Source organism: Marmota flaviventris, chromosome 5, assembly GCF_047511675.1.
Source record: "Marmota flaviventris isolate mMarFla1 chromosome 5, mMarFla1.hap1, whole genome shotgun sequence".
In the NCBI taxonomy this organism is placed as follows: domain Eukaryota; kingdom Metazoa; phylum Chordata; class Mammalia; order Rodentia; family Sciuridae; genus Marmota; species Marmota flaviventris.
Genome location: NC_092502.1, coordinates 21,707,576 through 21,723,416, shown reverse-complemented (window position 1 = coordinate 21,723,416; position 15,841 = coordinate 21,707,576). Strand labels below are relative to the sequence as shown.

The 15,841-nt window shown below is 39.7% G+C and overlaps 1 protein-coding gene across 10 annotated transcripts in view; it reads right to left on the bottom strand.

The window, feature by feature from the left end:
- The window catches only part of Ebf1 (EBF transcription factor 1), a 382,353-nt gene that overhangs the window by 341,775 nt on the left and 24,737 nt on the right, over positions 1 to 15,841 (bottom strand). For all 10 annotated transcript variants that reach the window (XM_027938660.3, XM_071612014.1, XM_071612015.1 and 7 more), the window contains one exon: positions 10,090 to 10,158. In XM_027938660.3, the coding sequence (XP_027794461.2) occupies positions 10,090 to 10,158 (69 nt within the window). The remainder of the gene's footprint in view (positions 1 to 10,089; positions 10,159 to 15,841) is intronic.

Below are 15,841 nucleotides of genomic sequence, written 5' to 3'. Positions count from 1 at the left end.
CAGCTTATAGCAGAAGCTCAATGAACATTTGTAGAAAGAACAAAATGAATGAATCCTCATCCAAGAAGCCTCAGCTACCATGATTAACTTCAGTAAGTTTTTAAAAAGTTCCATGGAGATGGTCAATTAAAAACACCAATCTATATGGAATATGATGATTGGAATATAAGAGCTATCTAATTTTAAGCACCTGATATGTGCCAAGCCCAAGCTAGGTATTTTAATTCTCACTATCTTTCAAAATAGAAATGACTTTTCCCATTTAAAAGAAGGTAAAACTCGGGCTGGGATTATGGCTCAGCGGTAGCTCTAGCACATGCGAGGCCGTGGGTTCGATCCTCAGCAGCACATATATAATGAATAAATAAAAACAAAGGTATTGTGTACAACTAAAATAAATAAATAAATATTTTTAAAAAAATAAATAAAAGACGGTAAAACTGAACTCCCTGAGGCTCAGATACTAATAGCAGCGAAGAGATTAGATCCCTCAGTGGATGGACTTCAATATCTATGCCTTTTCCACTGTGCTATGACTTCTACACATTTGTCTCTGCCTCAGTGCCTATTTCTTCCCATTGAAATACAGTAAATTCTCTCATCAAATTACCTGAGGACACATGAATTCCCATTGCTCCAGCAATGAGTACAACAGTTGATACATCTTATTATTATTTTTAATCCAAAAAACAAAGTATGACACCAACTAAGAAAACTGGTCAGATGAATGAGTTTAGGAAAATACACAGAAAGAATGAACTGTGGTCGTCAAGTAAAATAAGAGAAACATTACAAAATATGGAAAGAAATGGAGGAGGAAAAAACTCAAGCTGAGGATTAGTACATGCAGGGCTTCTAAGGACTTGCTTTATCATTGACACATTGGAAAGTCCCTTAGGCTGCATGCCTCAGTTTACAGATCTCACAAGTGGAGCCCATTTGTGAGAAGAGAATTATATGAGCCATTAATGTGCTCTAAAACTTTTCAAGTACCATTGAGATGTAGTTAACTATTAAACTGGCAGTAGTTAAGTCTGTTTTGTTTTAAGGTTCTGTCATATGGACCAATGGAGCAGGGTACTCCTAGTCCTATGGTCACAGGAGAGAGGATTCAGCTTTTCTGAAGATATTCTAAGATACATGGTGCCCATCTGAAATTAGAATTGGGTTTTAAGAAAACATTAAGGTTGTGGGGCTGGGGGTGTGGCTCAGTGGTGGAGCACTTGCCTAGCATGTGTGAGGCACTGGGTTTGATCCTCAGTACTGCATAAAAATAAATAAATAAAATAAAGGTATTGTTGTGTTCATCTACACCTAAAAAATTAAAAGAAAAGAAGAAAACATCCAGGTTCTGTAGAAAAGCATAAGTTTTCCACACTGTTGGTAGATGCTTCAAAGATAATTCTTAATCAACTTTGTTCTCTAAAGAATTTTCTAGAAAACAAAACTGCTCACTATTCATCACCTGTTTTGTCTTTGTAGTGTGTATGTGTGTGTGTGCACACGCTCCCAAGCGTTCATGTGCATTGCATGTGAAACCAACCCTAATGCAGGTTTAGAATTCTTCAAATTAACTTCATTTTGTGAGGGAACTTCAGTCAATAATGCATGCAAAACTATTAAAAATAATATTTTAAGATAATATTAAGGGATCAGAATGCTAATGAATGGGAAGCATATTTTAAAGGGGGAAATCCCCCATCATTTATCTACCGAAGAATATAAATAGATTGCAAGGAGTGATATTCTGATCTGCAAATAGAGTGAAAAAGACCTCCAGTCATGGTTGCTTGGGAAGGATGGAGAGGAGAGCAACCTTCCAATCATTAGAAAAGTGTCTACCTGCAGTCCTAACTCTTCGGCCAACCATCAGAGGCTAGGTCTGCGCGCACTGTTCAGCACAGGCGGAGCAATCTGGGCGCAAACATGACCAACAACATCGGAAGATGAAGGGGCTGATATCGTGATGTAAAACACAGTAACATTTCGCATTTGTAATTTTCAATTCATTTTTTCAAAAGAGAAGAAAAAGTTCTTTCGACCTTGAAAATATCAGGTCCTGCGCCCCCAATATTCACTCCCTCACAGAGAGACACTCTTCCTACTGACCTACCCAGCCACCCAACCCCATTCACTGTCAATACTGGGTCAACGGAGCAGCCAATGAGCAAAAAAAGTTCCTGAGGGAGTCCTGATATTGATTAAAAGGGCATTTTTTAAAAACAAATCCACCAGCAACACCTTTACATGAATCAAAATTTAAGAACCTTGCTAAAGCCCCATAAAATATGTACAGTGACCACATCCAGATTTTAAAAAGCTCATGGGCACTTGGATTACTACTTTCTCTTTCCCTCCTGGCCCTGGCACTGAAAGTGTTAAAGAAAACAATAAAAGAACAAGTGAGTGTACAGAGTAGGATTTACTGGCATTTACTTTTAATCTATGGCCCTTCACTCTGTAGCTTATCGGGCCTCTGTCAGTCTTTTTCCTCCTTTATATTTCATGAGGAGCCCCCCATGCTGCTACTGAGAGACAGAGCCCAAGTGTCCATAAGCTTTTTGTCAGGTAAAAAGAGAAGAAAAAGGAAAGGAACAAGAGGAAAAGCAAAGCTAAGAGGCATCTATTAGATGTCACTAGGCTTTTGTATTCATGTCAATGATTCAGGATTAGAGTATTTGAAATAATCTTATTGAGAGGAATCAAAAGGCCCACCGAGTGAGAGGCAGCTCTGCAGCATATGGCAAAGGCACGAACAATATCTTATTAAAGATGTGTTGGCTAACACTATTACTTTATATTATATTACAAAACTATTGTGCCTCAAACAGTTAGCGGGATGGTATAGTTACTGAGTGCCATTTTGGGGTTTATTGTGTGGGATCGAGCTATATAATTGCCAGCTTGTCTAGTTAAGTCATTACAAGTAGGGCCCTGGGCATGTTTGGAACTGGAACCAAGCACTTCACCTTGAAAAATGAAAATTCCCCAAGCACTGTTCCCACTGAAAGTGGATTTAACATGTGACAAAGACCAAACGCCACTGTCTCCTTACCCAGAGTCAGTTTCATTAAGTTTGCATCCTTTAACATAAGTGACACTCCTCCCCCAAAGAAAATATGACAGGTTTGTTTGCTGCTGCTGTTGTTGTTGTTGCTGCTGCTGCTGTTATTTTGGCTTGATTCCCTTCCTATGAAGAATACACACACATGTGACTGTGTGTGCGTGCACGTGCATACACACACACACACACACACACACACACACAGAGCTTCACACTTTAGCAGGATTAGAGTAATTAAAATTCTATTATAATAAGTACTGTAATGTTAAAACCTTCATTTGCTTCTGGACAAAGGCTTGTAACTGGAGAAACAGTTTGCAAGGGAGATTTATCTTCATCTCCCACACCTTTAAAGGCACAAGCAACCAAAGACAAGACTGTACTGTTCACCATATTTCATCAACCGCAATAGGAGTACTGAGTCACTTTTATATTGTTCTGGATGGTGTATAGTTACCCAGTTCTAAAAGAGAAAAAAAAAAGGGATGGGGAACAGGGGCAAGAAACAGAACTGGTAGTCTATTTTAGATAACATCTCATGCAAACTAAAATGACCAAAATGCCATCTATTTATGCTGGAAGTTCTAAATGGAGTCTTTAAAATCTGGTCAATTTTTATTAGAGACTTTGGCAGGGTGCAGGTATTAGGGGAATATGAGGAGAATTTTTATCAATGGAGAGCTGTACTTGGGGAGGTTTTGTTTTGTCTTCAATTCTAAGTGATTCTTTTAGAAAAGTAAAAGCGTGCCTAATATACTGATATATTATCATCACAAACTAACTGTGCAGAGTTGTTAATGTGACACACAGGGGATATTGTACTGCTTTTCTGTGTTTTTCCAGAACTGTTACAAAAGCAAAGTTATGATGACAGGATAAAAACCCACACCATGAGCCGACACCCAGGCCATGTTACACATACACACTGCTGATGCTCTGCAGCTCTGTTAAATACATTTCTTGGAAGTTGCTACCATTATTTCCTTTACAGGAAAACCACTGTTGTTCATTATCCAGTGTCTGCAGAAGTATTATACCATGTAAAAGTACTTTGCATTATGATATATTGTCAGCGTATTTGAAATGCATGTTAATGTATCCTGGTTGTGTATTTGAGAATAGCAGATAGCAAATGGAATATAGACTGCTATTAGCTTATTGTATTAGTTATTTTCTTATCACAGTAGCAAACTGCACATAAATGCATAAGGCTCATCTCATATTCTGAATAGTATTATCTGATATGTGATAAATTTCAGAATGATACTTGCTCACATAAGTCTCATTGCTAATAATCACATATGAATTCCCACTGAGAAAACAAATGCTTACGCACACGAGGGTTAATAAACAACCATAAATTCATGCTCTGTGTCGATGCTGGCTTTCCACTTTTGAAAAACTGCAAACCTCTCAAAGCAACCAAAAGGACAGCAATTATTCTGCCTGGGGCAATTTTAAAGAGTGAATTCCTCTTCCGTTTTATTTTAACCCAGCAGGCAAGGTTAGAAAATGAGATGGTAGAAAAGGTTTATCAGAACTCTCAGAAATGCATTCACACCTCTGGTTCTTTGCAACCCAGACAGCTGTTTGTGTATTGTGCACAATGATTATGTTTGGTGATTGGTCCTTCCAAAAGCGGGATGAAGACAAAAATAATCAAGAGTTGAAAGGACAATGAAGGAATGTATGAAATTCTAGCCAAAAACTTCATTTGCAACATTAATGAAAGTGTATCATCATGTTCATGTTAGTTAAAGACTTTACTTTTAAGGAAGGCAAAAAAAAAAAAAAGAACATTTTGATGGATTTTGGGATTTACTGCTGATGATAAAAGACAGAAGGAAGTCATTAATTGTTGAGGGGCCCCAATGCTGACACCATCTTAGGAGAATATCTACCCTACCCTGTCTAAAGGTAAAAGATGCATATAAGCATCCTAAGTCTAAAGTTTTACTATAGTTTACAGGTGAACATACATGTGATATAAATATATCAGGATCAATTTAATCAAAAAAGTTAGCCTAGTAGTAAGACTAGACTACCCTCCTCTGAAGTGTCTTAGTTCCGACTTGATTCCTCTTGGATGAAGAGTGGATTCCCAGTAAAACTTTTTCTCTGAATGATCCTAACATGGTTAGGTGTTGTGTTCAAATTATGTACATCATGAAAAAAATCAACAGGTAAAATGAACACACTAATATTTTCCTTACTGGGCATTTTATTTCAGGCAAGAGTCAGAAAATAAACCAACTAGTTAAAAATAATCTAGATGCAGAAGATATTAGACACTTATGAAAAAAACAAATGTAAGTTCTTTTTCTTTTCTTTCTTTCTTTCTTTTTTTTTTTTTTTTTGTGGGGGAGGAGGGCAGTGAGGAGTGTTGGGAAGAGGAGCCTAGGGTATGTGTGGCCTGAAGTAATTCCAAACAGAAGAGGGTTTTCATGTTACAAAATTTGTGTATTTTTTAAATGTCATATATCACATGGCCTAAACATACACATTTAGGGATTCTTATATGCAAAAAAGAAAGACATGGCAAATCTTAAAGTTATCATAAGCAAACCCCAAATTGTGAGAGGTATATTAGCTGGCAGACTTTGAAAATCTGTGTTTTAAATATTAGCTTTGAGAGGCTGGAGCTCTGGCTCAAGGGTAGAGCACTTGCCCTGCATGTATGAGGCCCTGGGTTCAATCCTCAGCACGGCATATAAATAAATAAAATAAAATATCTGTTGACAACTAAAAAATAGCTTTAAAAAAAATATTGGTTTTGAGGAACTCAAAACTGACAAGTTACTCAATTCACATTATACCCTGAAAGAAGTGAACCCAATTCACATGAGATAGGAGAACATGATTTGGGAAGGAATTTCATCCATTATTATTTCTATCCATTTTTTTTTTAAATCCTGTTGTTAAGAGCTAAAGATTCACAGTACAAAGAACTCAACAATTGGGTTCCCACTGTCTCTCCTTACTTAGTGATTCAACTATTTCATCAATCACACTGGTGCTAAACTGAAAAAACAAACAAATAAATATTGAGCTTCCCCCATCCTGTGCACTCTAGCCAGGAACATCAGGGCTCTGTGTGAAAGGAACCCTATAGTAAAATTCAGAGAAAGAAATGGTTTTGTAAAACTGACTGTATTCATCCTTGTCATAACTCAAAGTTAATTTAGGAAAATAAAGAGTTTTGTGAAATGAATCAAGTAAGGAAGCTAATCTTAACTAACTAGATCTGGAACAGAACAGCAGTCTTTGCTTTTAATATATATATTTCAAGGGCATATTAAAAGAAAAAAAGCTTCCATATAGAAAAGGGAAAGTTTTTTATGGGTTCAGAAAAAAACTGGGTTCCCAGTTCAAACTTCCCTATGTGACTTTTGTCATTATCATCTTTTCTGATTCCTACAAAGTAAACCTAATTAAGAACCTCCCTCATTAGTCTTCCAGAAAAATTAGCACAGCTTATGCTAATTACTCCTGCAAAATTTAATAAACTCGTTGAAATGGGAATAGTCTAATGAGGTTTTATTTATTGAACTAAGATAACTCCAAGGAAAAAGGTTAGGACACAAGGATATCCAATGTAGTAATAAAACTACAATTTATTCAATTTCTAAACATGGATTTTTATTGCAAACCTTTTAAATTCAAATATGAGTTAGTGTGTGAATATGTTAAATCAATCTCCACCTTAATTCAATAACTGGAAGTCATTTTTGCTATTTACTTTAACAATAATTACCACACATAGCCCTTTACCTCAATGATAATGAAATTTGCTGTTATTAGTTTCTGGTCATCGGCTATTAAACATAACACATCTGACTTTTCCCACGTCTGCACAGCCCAAATATCTGGATCACTGGGCACAGGCTGGGTTTTGTGATTCATACTCAAGCCATTTGGCATCTAGTAGAAAAGTATCCCAGCAGTCAACTCCAGATGTACACTTCCTGCCTTTTACCTAAATTTTCTATGAACTTTTTTGAAGTGACTTGATAAATTGTCACAACGGTGAAAAAGAATTTGGGTCCTATTTTTCTGACTTTGTAGCATGCCACTGGAAGAAATTAGAAACTCATTTTCTAAGTCCCAGGACGCAACTGCTGATTTTGTTAACTCTACTTTTTGATAAAATATTCCAATCTGATGGCCCCAAATCACTGACAGCAAATAATGCAGCCAAAATTTAACACAGAAATAGCTTGCCCTGCACCATGGCTGTATGAACAGAAAGCGTCTTCTATCTCTCCTATAAATAGTTTTCCTGAATAACCACTGCTAAAAGTCTTTTGACTGATAAAAATAGCAGTGTTCTTCCAAATTCCGAAGGACAAGCAAGGAAGCTAAAAATTATTGGTGCTCAAAAGGTGACTGCGTGTGAAAACTATGCTAAATTCCAAGGCAAGGACTGCCTGCACCCTCAGCTCTATAATTACATATTGTATGCATCTTGTAAAAACAGTCACTACTGCTCCTGAAAGCAGGCCCATAGCCTATTTTTGCAAAATATTCAAGGATTTGCATCCATAAATCTGAAAGCAAATCAGACTCTACGCACATAACAGATATTATGCAATCAGTAATATAGAATGAAATTGGGAACTATGAAATTCAAACACGGTGGCCATCATGTTTCCTTCCTTTGCAGCAATTTCATGAAACCTCCTTCTTCACAAACATTATTTTCTTGTTGTTATTTTCTGTTGTTGTTAAAAATGGAAGTTTCACATATCAGCCCAGACGGGACCAGAGTTTTTAAAACCCTTGGCAGACTGGAGGACAAATAAATTCTGAAAACTCGGATGCAAATAAAAATAGCTCAATGGGGTTTTGCCTATCAACTGGTATAACCGCATGAAAAGATAGTTCATATGAGACGGTGGCAAGAGCCAGCAAAGGAACATATGGTGGGACCTGTGCACAAACACTGTGCTCCAGCCGTTTTTTAAAGTTCTCCTACCTTCAGAGACCAAGATTAACGACACAGTGTTTTCTACTTTGTCCAACCAAAAGCGGGGGGAAATGAAAAGGATAAATGTCATGAGTAATATCTCTAAAGCCACCAACAGCATAAAGTGCATACTTATTTTGCCTAAATTGTTTGAACTATCCCAGCCAAGAAAAGGTTTTAAGTACCCTACTGGGACAGATGCGAGGCGGCAGCAATAGAAGCCACACTAATGCAATCCAGGTAACACAATCCTGTTTCAAAAACACGGGCCGGCTAATTACAGCACTGCTGAGTCAAGTTTCTTAGCCATCGCAGCCCACAGGAACAGGTCAAATCAAATGTTATTCAAACCACAGTCATATCAACCTTCTATATCAGAGTCACAGCTTAAAACCAAACGAAGAACTTAAAAGCTTAACCCATTCACAAGCAAAAAAGTGTTTTCATTGCGGGTGGCAAGGTGAAGTCCTTGTCATCATTTAAACCAAAAGGAACCGTGTGGCAGAACAAAATACTTAGAGTTTCAAAGTTTGGATGACTATTTGGGCTAGTCCTTTGATCAGAATGCTTTCTTTTTTAATAAAAGGGTAAGAAAAACTTGCTTAAAATAAGAAGTGGTATTTTGAAGAAGTATATCTAATGGAAACAAACAGCATAAAGCTTATATTTATTTTTGACCTTATTCATTTGAAGACTTTTATCTTCCATGGCAGCAAAAGCAATTATTTGAATGGCATACCTGCTCTGGCAGATAAACTTGTCCCTACTTCTACAGGCGGCCCGCAACGGCACTGTACGTTAAAACTTTCACATCGCTTAACTTTCAATCAAATATATTATTAGTCACACCTGTGTTTTTAATGACTATGAGGGAGAGGTATTTTATCAAAGAATCCAATTGAAATGTAATTTTGATAAAGCTACTTGGCAATTGGTATTGGGTTAAAGTCTAAAGAACCACATAGATTGAAATCAACAATCTTTTGTTACGATGCAGCAAAACCTAGAGGTTTTTTTCAGCTGCAAAACCATAAATGGAAGCGCAAAAGAGGTGAAGAATTTGAAAGACAAAAGTGGTTTATTTCTTTGGTGGTAGTTGCTGCTGTCATCAAAAATCAATATGACCACAACCCCAAAAGGGACTTTTGTGTGACTGTTGATTTCCTCAAGGAGGGGATCAGTCAGTCTTATCAGCAAGACTTTTCAGACTAGCAGAGGATGCTAGCTGTCTCCTGCCTGCCGACTGACAGTATCTATAAAGCTTCCAGGCCATTTAACTCCCGATGAGTAATGCCATGTAACGAATGGTTTATCATACATGTTTCCATACAATGAATTTCAATAATTAAAATGTAAAATGAATATTTGGAATGCAACTCTGCATAATGTGTGCACACACTGATTCAAAATTGCACTGAACGACTAAAACAGATTTATTGTTCTACAGTGATTTACTTGGTCATGTCAGATTAGTAATATGGATCTGTTTAAAAACACAATAATTAAGACAAGCAGGACAAATTAATCAACGTACAATACAGTATGAGCTGCAATCAAACCCTGAAAATAACGGTAGAAAAATCTCGGTTCACAGATCTCTTTAAACTGCTTTTATGCATAAATAAAACCTTAAAATGTAGATGGATTACGTCCAACAGAACTACTGTAGCTAAAAGTGATAATGATTCAAACATTTTTCAAATAAAAGTTAAATATTTATAAGCACCCAACCACATTTCATAAATCACAAACTATTATTATTTTATTTCTGAAGCTTCCTGGCACAGCATGAGGACTGAGCCACAGAAAGTCAGGAATGAAAAAAATATTCCTTTAGGAGCATGAATCAGACACAAGACCGAAGCAATCCAAGAAACAGGCCTCCAAAGAACATTCCGCACGGCTTTCCCAGGGATCACGATCGCTCGGCGCACCTGAAGTCAGGACCAACAGGCAAACTTCGGCTACGTGAATTCCTAACCCTGGCCCACGAGCCACACGGGCAGGTGTTTCATTATAATCAGGAATAAGAATCCCAGGAAAGAAGAGTGGTCCCTACCTGTCAATTATCACTGGATCTGAGGGAGTCTCATTTCGGTTGCCACAGCTTTTCTTGTCACAACAGCGGCTGTGGAGCAAAAGCGAAAGGATTTAGTACAATCATTACAATGTAAAATCATCATTTAAGCAGACAGAAGGTTCAAATTGCTGGGTTGCAAATGCTAGAATTACCACAAAGCCATACCTGGCAATCAACGGATCCCTGGGACAGAAAATTCTATTTGGGTCACCTATGGGTTAATGACCAGGCTTAACCTCTCCCTGAACAGAGGAGAAGGGAGGGAGAGGGGCTCTCCCAGAGCCACGAGTGACAGCCCTAAGATGGGGTCTCTCCATCACTGCCCGCAGTGTTGGCAGAGTTCAATGTGAAGTGCATTGTTATTACATCCATCCAATGAGAATAGTCAAGGTTGTGGGTGGCTCAAACGTTCTTCCCTCAAGATCACACTAATTGTGTGGAACGCGTCAATAATGAGATATGAGTGATTTCTCCCCCTCCAGTCACTCTGTATTAAGTGGATTCCTTTTTCTTCTCCTTTCTCTTTTATGGGCGGCATCTCCTTCAACCCCAGCCTTACCCCAAATCCTAAAGTAGTAACTGTTTGCTTTTGAATCATCTGCATGAGGATAGAGGCAAAACATAATGATTAAGACAAGGGAAAGGCAACATAAAGGAAAGTGGGGTTCACAGGCACAGTCCTCTAGGTTTGGGGGACAACACTGGCCACCACTTAAGTGTTCTGGAAACCGTATGGACGGTGCATCCCATGTTACCACAGCCCTGACGGTGACCACTCTTGATCAGGTCAAAAAGAGAAAAGCCATGGGCAAAGAAAGCACCCATAACCCAAACCCTACCCACTTGTGACCTGAAGGCTGCTGGTGTTTTTTGAAACTGAGAAGCTTGTAAAGGATGAAAGATTCATGTTTTTGAAAATACCCATGGCTAGCAGAAAACTATCCATTGGAGACTTCTTTGCAAATAACAAACGTGTCCGCTTGCTGGTTACACCCAGAGTTACACTATGGAAGCACATATTAGTTCAGTTAAAGTGGGGAGGTTATCCAAGGGTTAGACTTCACCATACACCACAAGCAAAATATGCACTTTTCTCTCACCCTCTTACACGTGCTTGGGTATACACATACACAAACACACACTTGTCATTTAGTGAACATGCAGCCCAAATTTAGAAAGATGCTGGAGAGAATCAAACATTGAACTTCAATTTTAGGAGCCACAAATATTCTATACAGGGAATCTTTCACCAAAATTGGGAAGTCTCTTTCCCCACTGTAACTATATCTCAGAGAAAGTGAATCAGCTAATTTTGTTTGTGCCTCATGTCCTCAGAAAGCAATGGTAAGAATTCTATCTCCTTTGTCAAAGCCCAGCTAAAAACCACTCCACCCACCTGATCCCTTTCCCTTTCTGATTCAGAGGGAACTATTTCCTCTAGGCCTAAATTCTGCTACACCAGTGCTTTGGGTATGGAAAGCCTAAAGTGTCCTGATATTTAAGAGACAGATAAGGGAAAAAGAAAGAAAAAAGCACAAGTAGCCAGAGTTGCATGTTCAAAAAAAAAAAAAAAAAATATATATATATATATATATATATATATATATATATATATATATATATATATATATATATATATATAAAAAGCTAAAACTCCCAAACAACAGAGATTAAAAATGCTGGCTCTGGAATGAGACAGAGGTACCTATGATGCCTTGAGCAAGGGACTTCACCTCACAGTCTTAGTTTTCTAGTTGGTCAAATGGGGCAATTTGGGCACCCACCCCTAAGTGCTCAAGCACAGATTTGAGGAATCAAGACATAAAGCCTGTGCCCTGTGTCTGGCCTACTATGAGCTCTAGAAGGGCAACTTCACTACCAATCCCTGTGCCAGCCTCCTTCAGCTACCTCTTCTCCAAGTCTGAGCAAATCTGCCCTGAACTTTGTAGAGGCAGCCAGTCTCCAAAGCCAGGCCATCAACAGAGCCCAAATATCCATTATTTTGGTTGGTGGGGGAGGGAGGATGGATAGAGGGAAGGGCCTATTTCTTCTCCATTTTCTTTTTCAAAAACTGCCTGTGAACGATGCAAGTCCCTGGTGGTCACACTCTCACAAGGTCCTACCTGGATGAAATGCTCTCTCAGGCCTCTTCCAACAGCCCTATTGGATTCTTTCCCTCTCTACTGCCACCATCATCAGCCAAGCCACTTTCATGTCTCTCTTGGGCTCCCACAGTGGCTTCCCACCTAGTCCCACCATTGCCACTGTGACCCCTCCAACAGCCAGAATGATCTTTTGAAAACATCCATGGGACGTGTCACTTCAGTGTTCAAGGCCTTGGAAAGGCTTCCCAATGCACTTAGAACAAATCCATGACTGGGTGCCATGCCAGACCACCTCCCCACCTCCTGCCCCTTCTCTCCAGCTTGCCAAGCTCCAGCCTCACAGGCCAATTTCAATCCCTCTGATGTGCTGTGTTCTGTCAGCCCTCGGGCCCAGGCCTGGGCAGGCCTCTCTGCTGGCCAATCCCATCTCCAACCCATCCCCAGTCAGTCAGCCTCTCCATGGCCCTCAGAGCTCAGCCTACTCCTCCATCCTCAGAGAGCTTTGCCCTGACATCCACTCTTCATCTAAATTAGGCTCCTCTAGAGTGTTTTTCTTGTAGCGCACTGGAAACAATGAAAATTACATTGTTGGGTGTGTATTTTTGCATCTTTTGTTAGATTTTTCTCCCTCTCTCATTCTCCTTCTCCTGTAACTCATGTGCTTCATGAAGAAAGAAAATGTCAATTTTACCTCCCTAATGAGTAGCATAAATCCTGGGATTGAATAAGAAAGCTCAAGTATTAGGTAATCAAAGGAATGAATGAATGAATGAATGAGTATGACATGCTAAGGGAGAGACAACCCAGGGGAATAAGAAATGACAAATAAAGGGGCCAAGTGACCCTCCAGGTAGACATTGCTAAGGGAAGGAAGGTTCACTCCACACCACACAGCTTCTAACCCATTCCCCCAAACAAGTGCCACACTAGGCTTGAGGTGTGTCCCTGGACTTCAGCATGGTCCTCATCTCCTTAAAATTAAAAAAACCCTGAGAGCAACCAGTTACACTGAACCATGCCTCTATGCTGTGCCCCGAGGGACCAAGGCAAACAGGCAGATGCAAAGAACGGAAGTGTGGAAGGAAGGATAGAACAGGAATGAACGAGGCAGATTGAAGAAGAGGAGAATACAAATGAAGGGGACCAGGGTCACTTAATGCTCATAAAGAGAACTTCATGAACAGTATGAAGAATAGCTCAACAGGCTTCCTGTTTCTTGAATCACTTCAATGTATCACACAGGCATATTGTGTGTGTGTGTGTGTGTGTGTCTCTGTGTGTGTGTGTAAACACATGAATGCATGTGTGTATATGTACGTACCAATATTTGTGGAATATATGGAATTCTATGCATCATTAAAAAATAAAGGTGGGGTCTGATGTACTATCATGGAAAGAAAGTGTACATTGTATTGTGAATTGAGAGAAACCAGTTGCAGAATAATGTGCATAGTATCATCCCATTTCTGGAAGAAAAATGAAAGAGTGCAAGAGAAAGGGAGGGAAAAGAAGGGGGAATTGTTCACTAGCCTGGTTCACCCCTCACTTGGCACAGGATTCTAGACACCTCCCTTTGTCCCTGACGTCCGGAACTCCCAAGCGCCTCAGCCTGCCGTACCTCTCTTGGAACACTATGCATGTATTTCATATTGATTTGTCTTCTTTTGTGGTCTATCTCTCTCACTTGAATTTAAGCCACACAAGCACAGAATCTTAGACTGTTTGGTCCCCCTCTACATCCCCAGCAACTGGAACTGAGTCCAGCACACATGACTTCAGGAATCATTTTCTAATCAATTAATAGGATCTTCAAAGAGTTAACCTATGGGCAGGGGGTGAAAGAGGCAATGGGGAAGACTGGAGGAAGTTTTATTTTCATGCTTTTTTAGTGTTCTATTTTGTGTTGTAAAATTAGTTTCCTAATAAAAAATTAAAAATCAACCACCATTAGGAGAAAGAAGGTCTTTCTTAATGCTAAGCTGCCGCCTAGCCCTGTGGCTTCCTAGATTCCTCCATTCCCATGGCAGTATCTCTTGTCCGTTGGGTTCTTCCTCCTACTCAACTCAAAAGAAGAAAGATGGGCTCCCATCTCTACTGCACACAAGACAGGCATTGACCCTGGAGGACCAGTAGTTGAAAGGAGAACAAATTCACTGATGCTTAAGGCATAAAAGGCCTCATACTGAAACAATCCAATAAATGAAACCGCTGTAAAGCACTTTCAGGGAAAAGTCACTGTGTTAATAAAAGGAAACACAGTACTCATTATACCTCATTACCCAGTGAGACCCTCATTCATTCACAACCCTGTCTTTTAGGCTCCTACTATATACGCCTGCATGGACATGGCATATGCTCCCTAAAGCAGGCATCTTGAGGGGGACGGAGCTTGGAGTTTCCTAATTTGCTTTGTCACCAGAGCAGGATTTCCAAAGCAGGCAGTTGCCACCGCTCTGCTCTTTACATCCCTTCCAATCTGCAACCCAAGTAACAGAGGAGAGCCATGTGGCCAGCCACAGCAGGGGGTCTCTTGCACCTGGTAAGGTATGCACATGGTGGACTAGAGCAGCAGCCCTTTCTCCAGCAGGACCACCATCTCCCAAACAGCTCTGCACAAGCAGAGAAAAGCAAACATAGAAGCCTCTGCCTTAATAGCCTGACACAGGCGGTGAATTTCTAGGGAACTGACTCACAGCTTCATAAATCAGATCAAGACACACCTAAATGTTCCCTAATCATGGGACCTGTGGATCCTCATCTTGGACATGGAACTTCTTTCTCTCAAGAGAGACACTTGCAACTGGAGAAAAACATCATTTCAAACCCAGCTGCACAATAAGAAACAAGATGTCTTCCCTACTAGCCACGCATGTGGTGCAAGTCTATAATCCCAGTGGCTTGGGAGGCAGAGGCAGGAGGATCACAAGTTCAAAGCCAGCCTCAGCAAAAGTGAGGCGTTACGCAACTCAATGAGACCCTGTCTCTAAATAAAATACAATATAGAGCTGGGGGTGTGGCTCAGTGGTGGAGTGCCCCCAAGTTCAATCCCTGGTATCCCCCCACCCCCAAAAAATATGTCTTCTGTACTTAGCTACAGCAACTAAAGAATGAAAATAGATGAATAATCTGATTAAGTTGTAAGGGTGGCTAGTTTCTAAGGAAGCCAAAACATAAAGAGACTCTTCTATCCTCTATCTCCCTCCCATCTCTTAAAGTATAAAGGTCCAGCCTCTGCCTCACCTGGAACTTCCCCAAGGATTCCTCCTGTTGAGCATCTGTGACTCCCCACCCCTATTTAATTCTTCAGAAACCTATTTAATGGTTTAAAAACATTGTCAAGTTTTCCCAGTCTCAATAAAGCAAAACCACCAGCCCAATAAGCTGTCATATAAGACCCACCTCCTACTTGAACCTCCTTTCTTAAAGTGTTCAGTGAACTGGCACTTTTCTGGTGCTCTTCTGAGTCTTCACACCCATGTGGATCTCTCTAGCACATGTTATATGGACAACTTCCCTTTTTGAGATAAGTTCTTTTTATTTCTTGACCTGTGTATGCTCAAAAGGTTCTTTTTCCTAATCTCCAATATGCCCTCGCTCCTTGCTAATGTGATTATTCCTCAAAAATG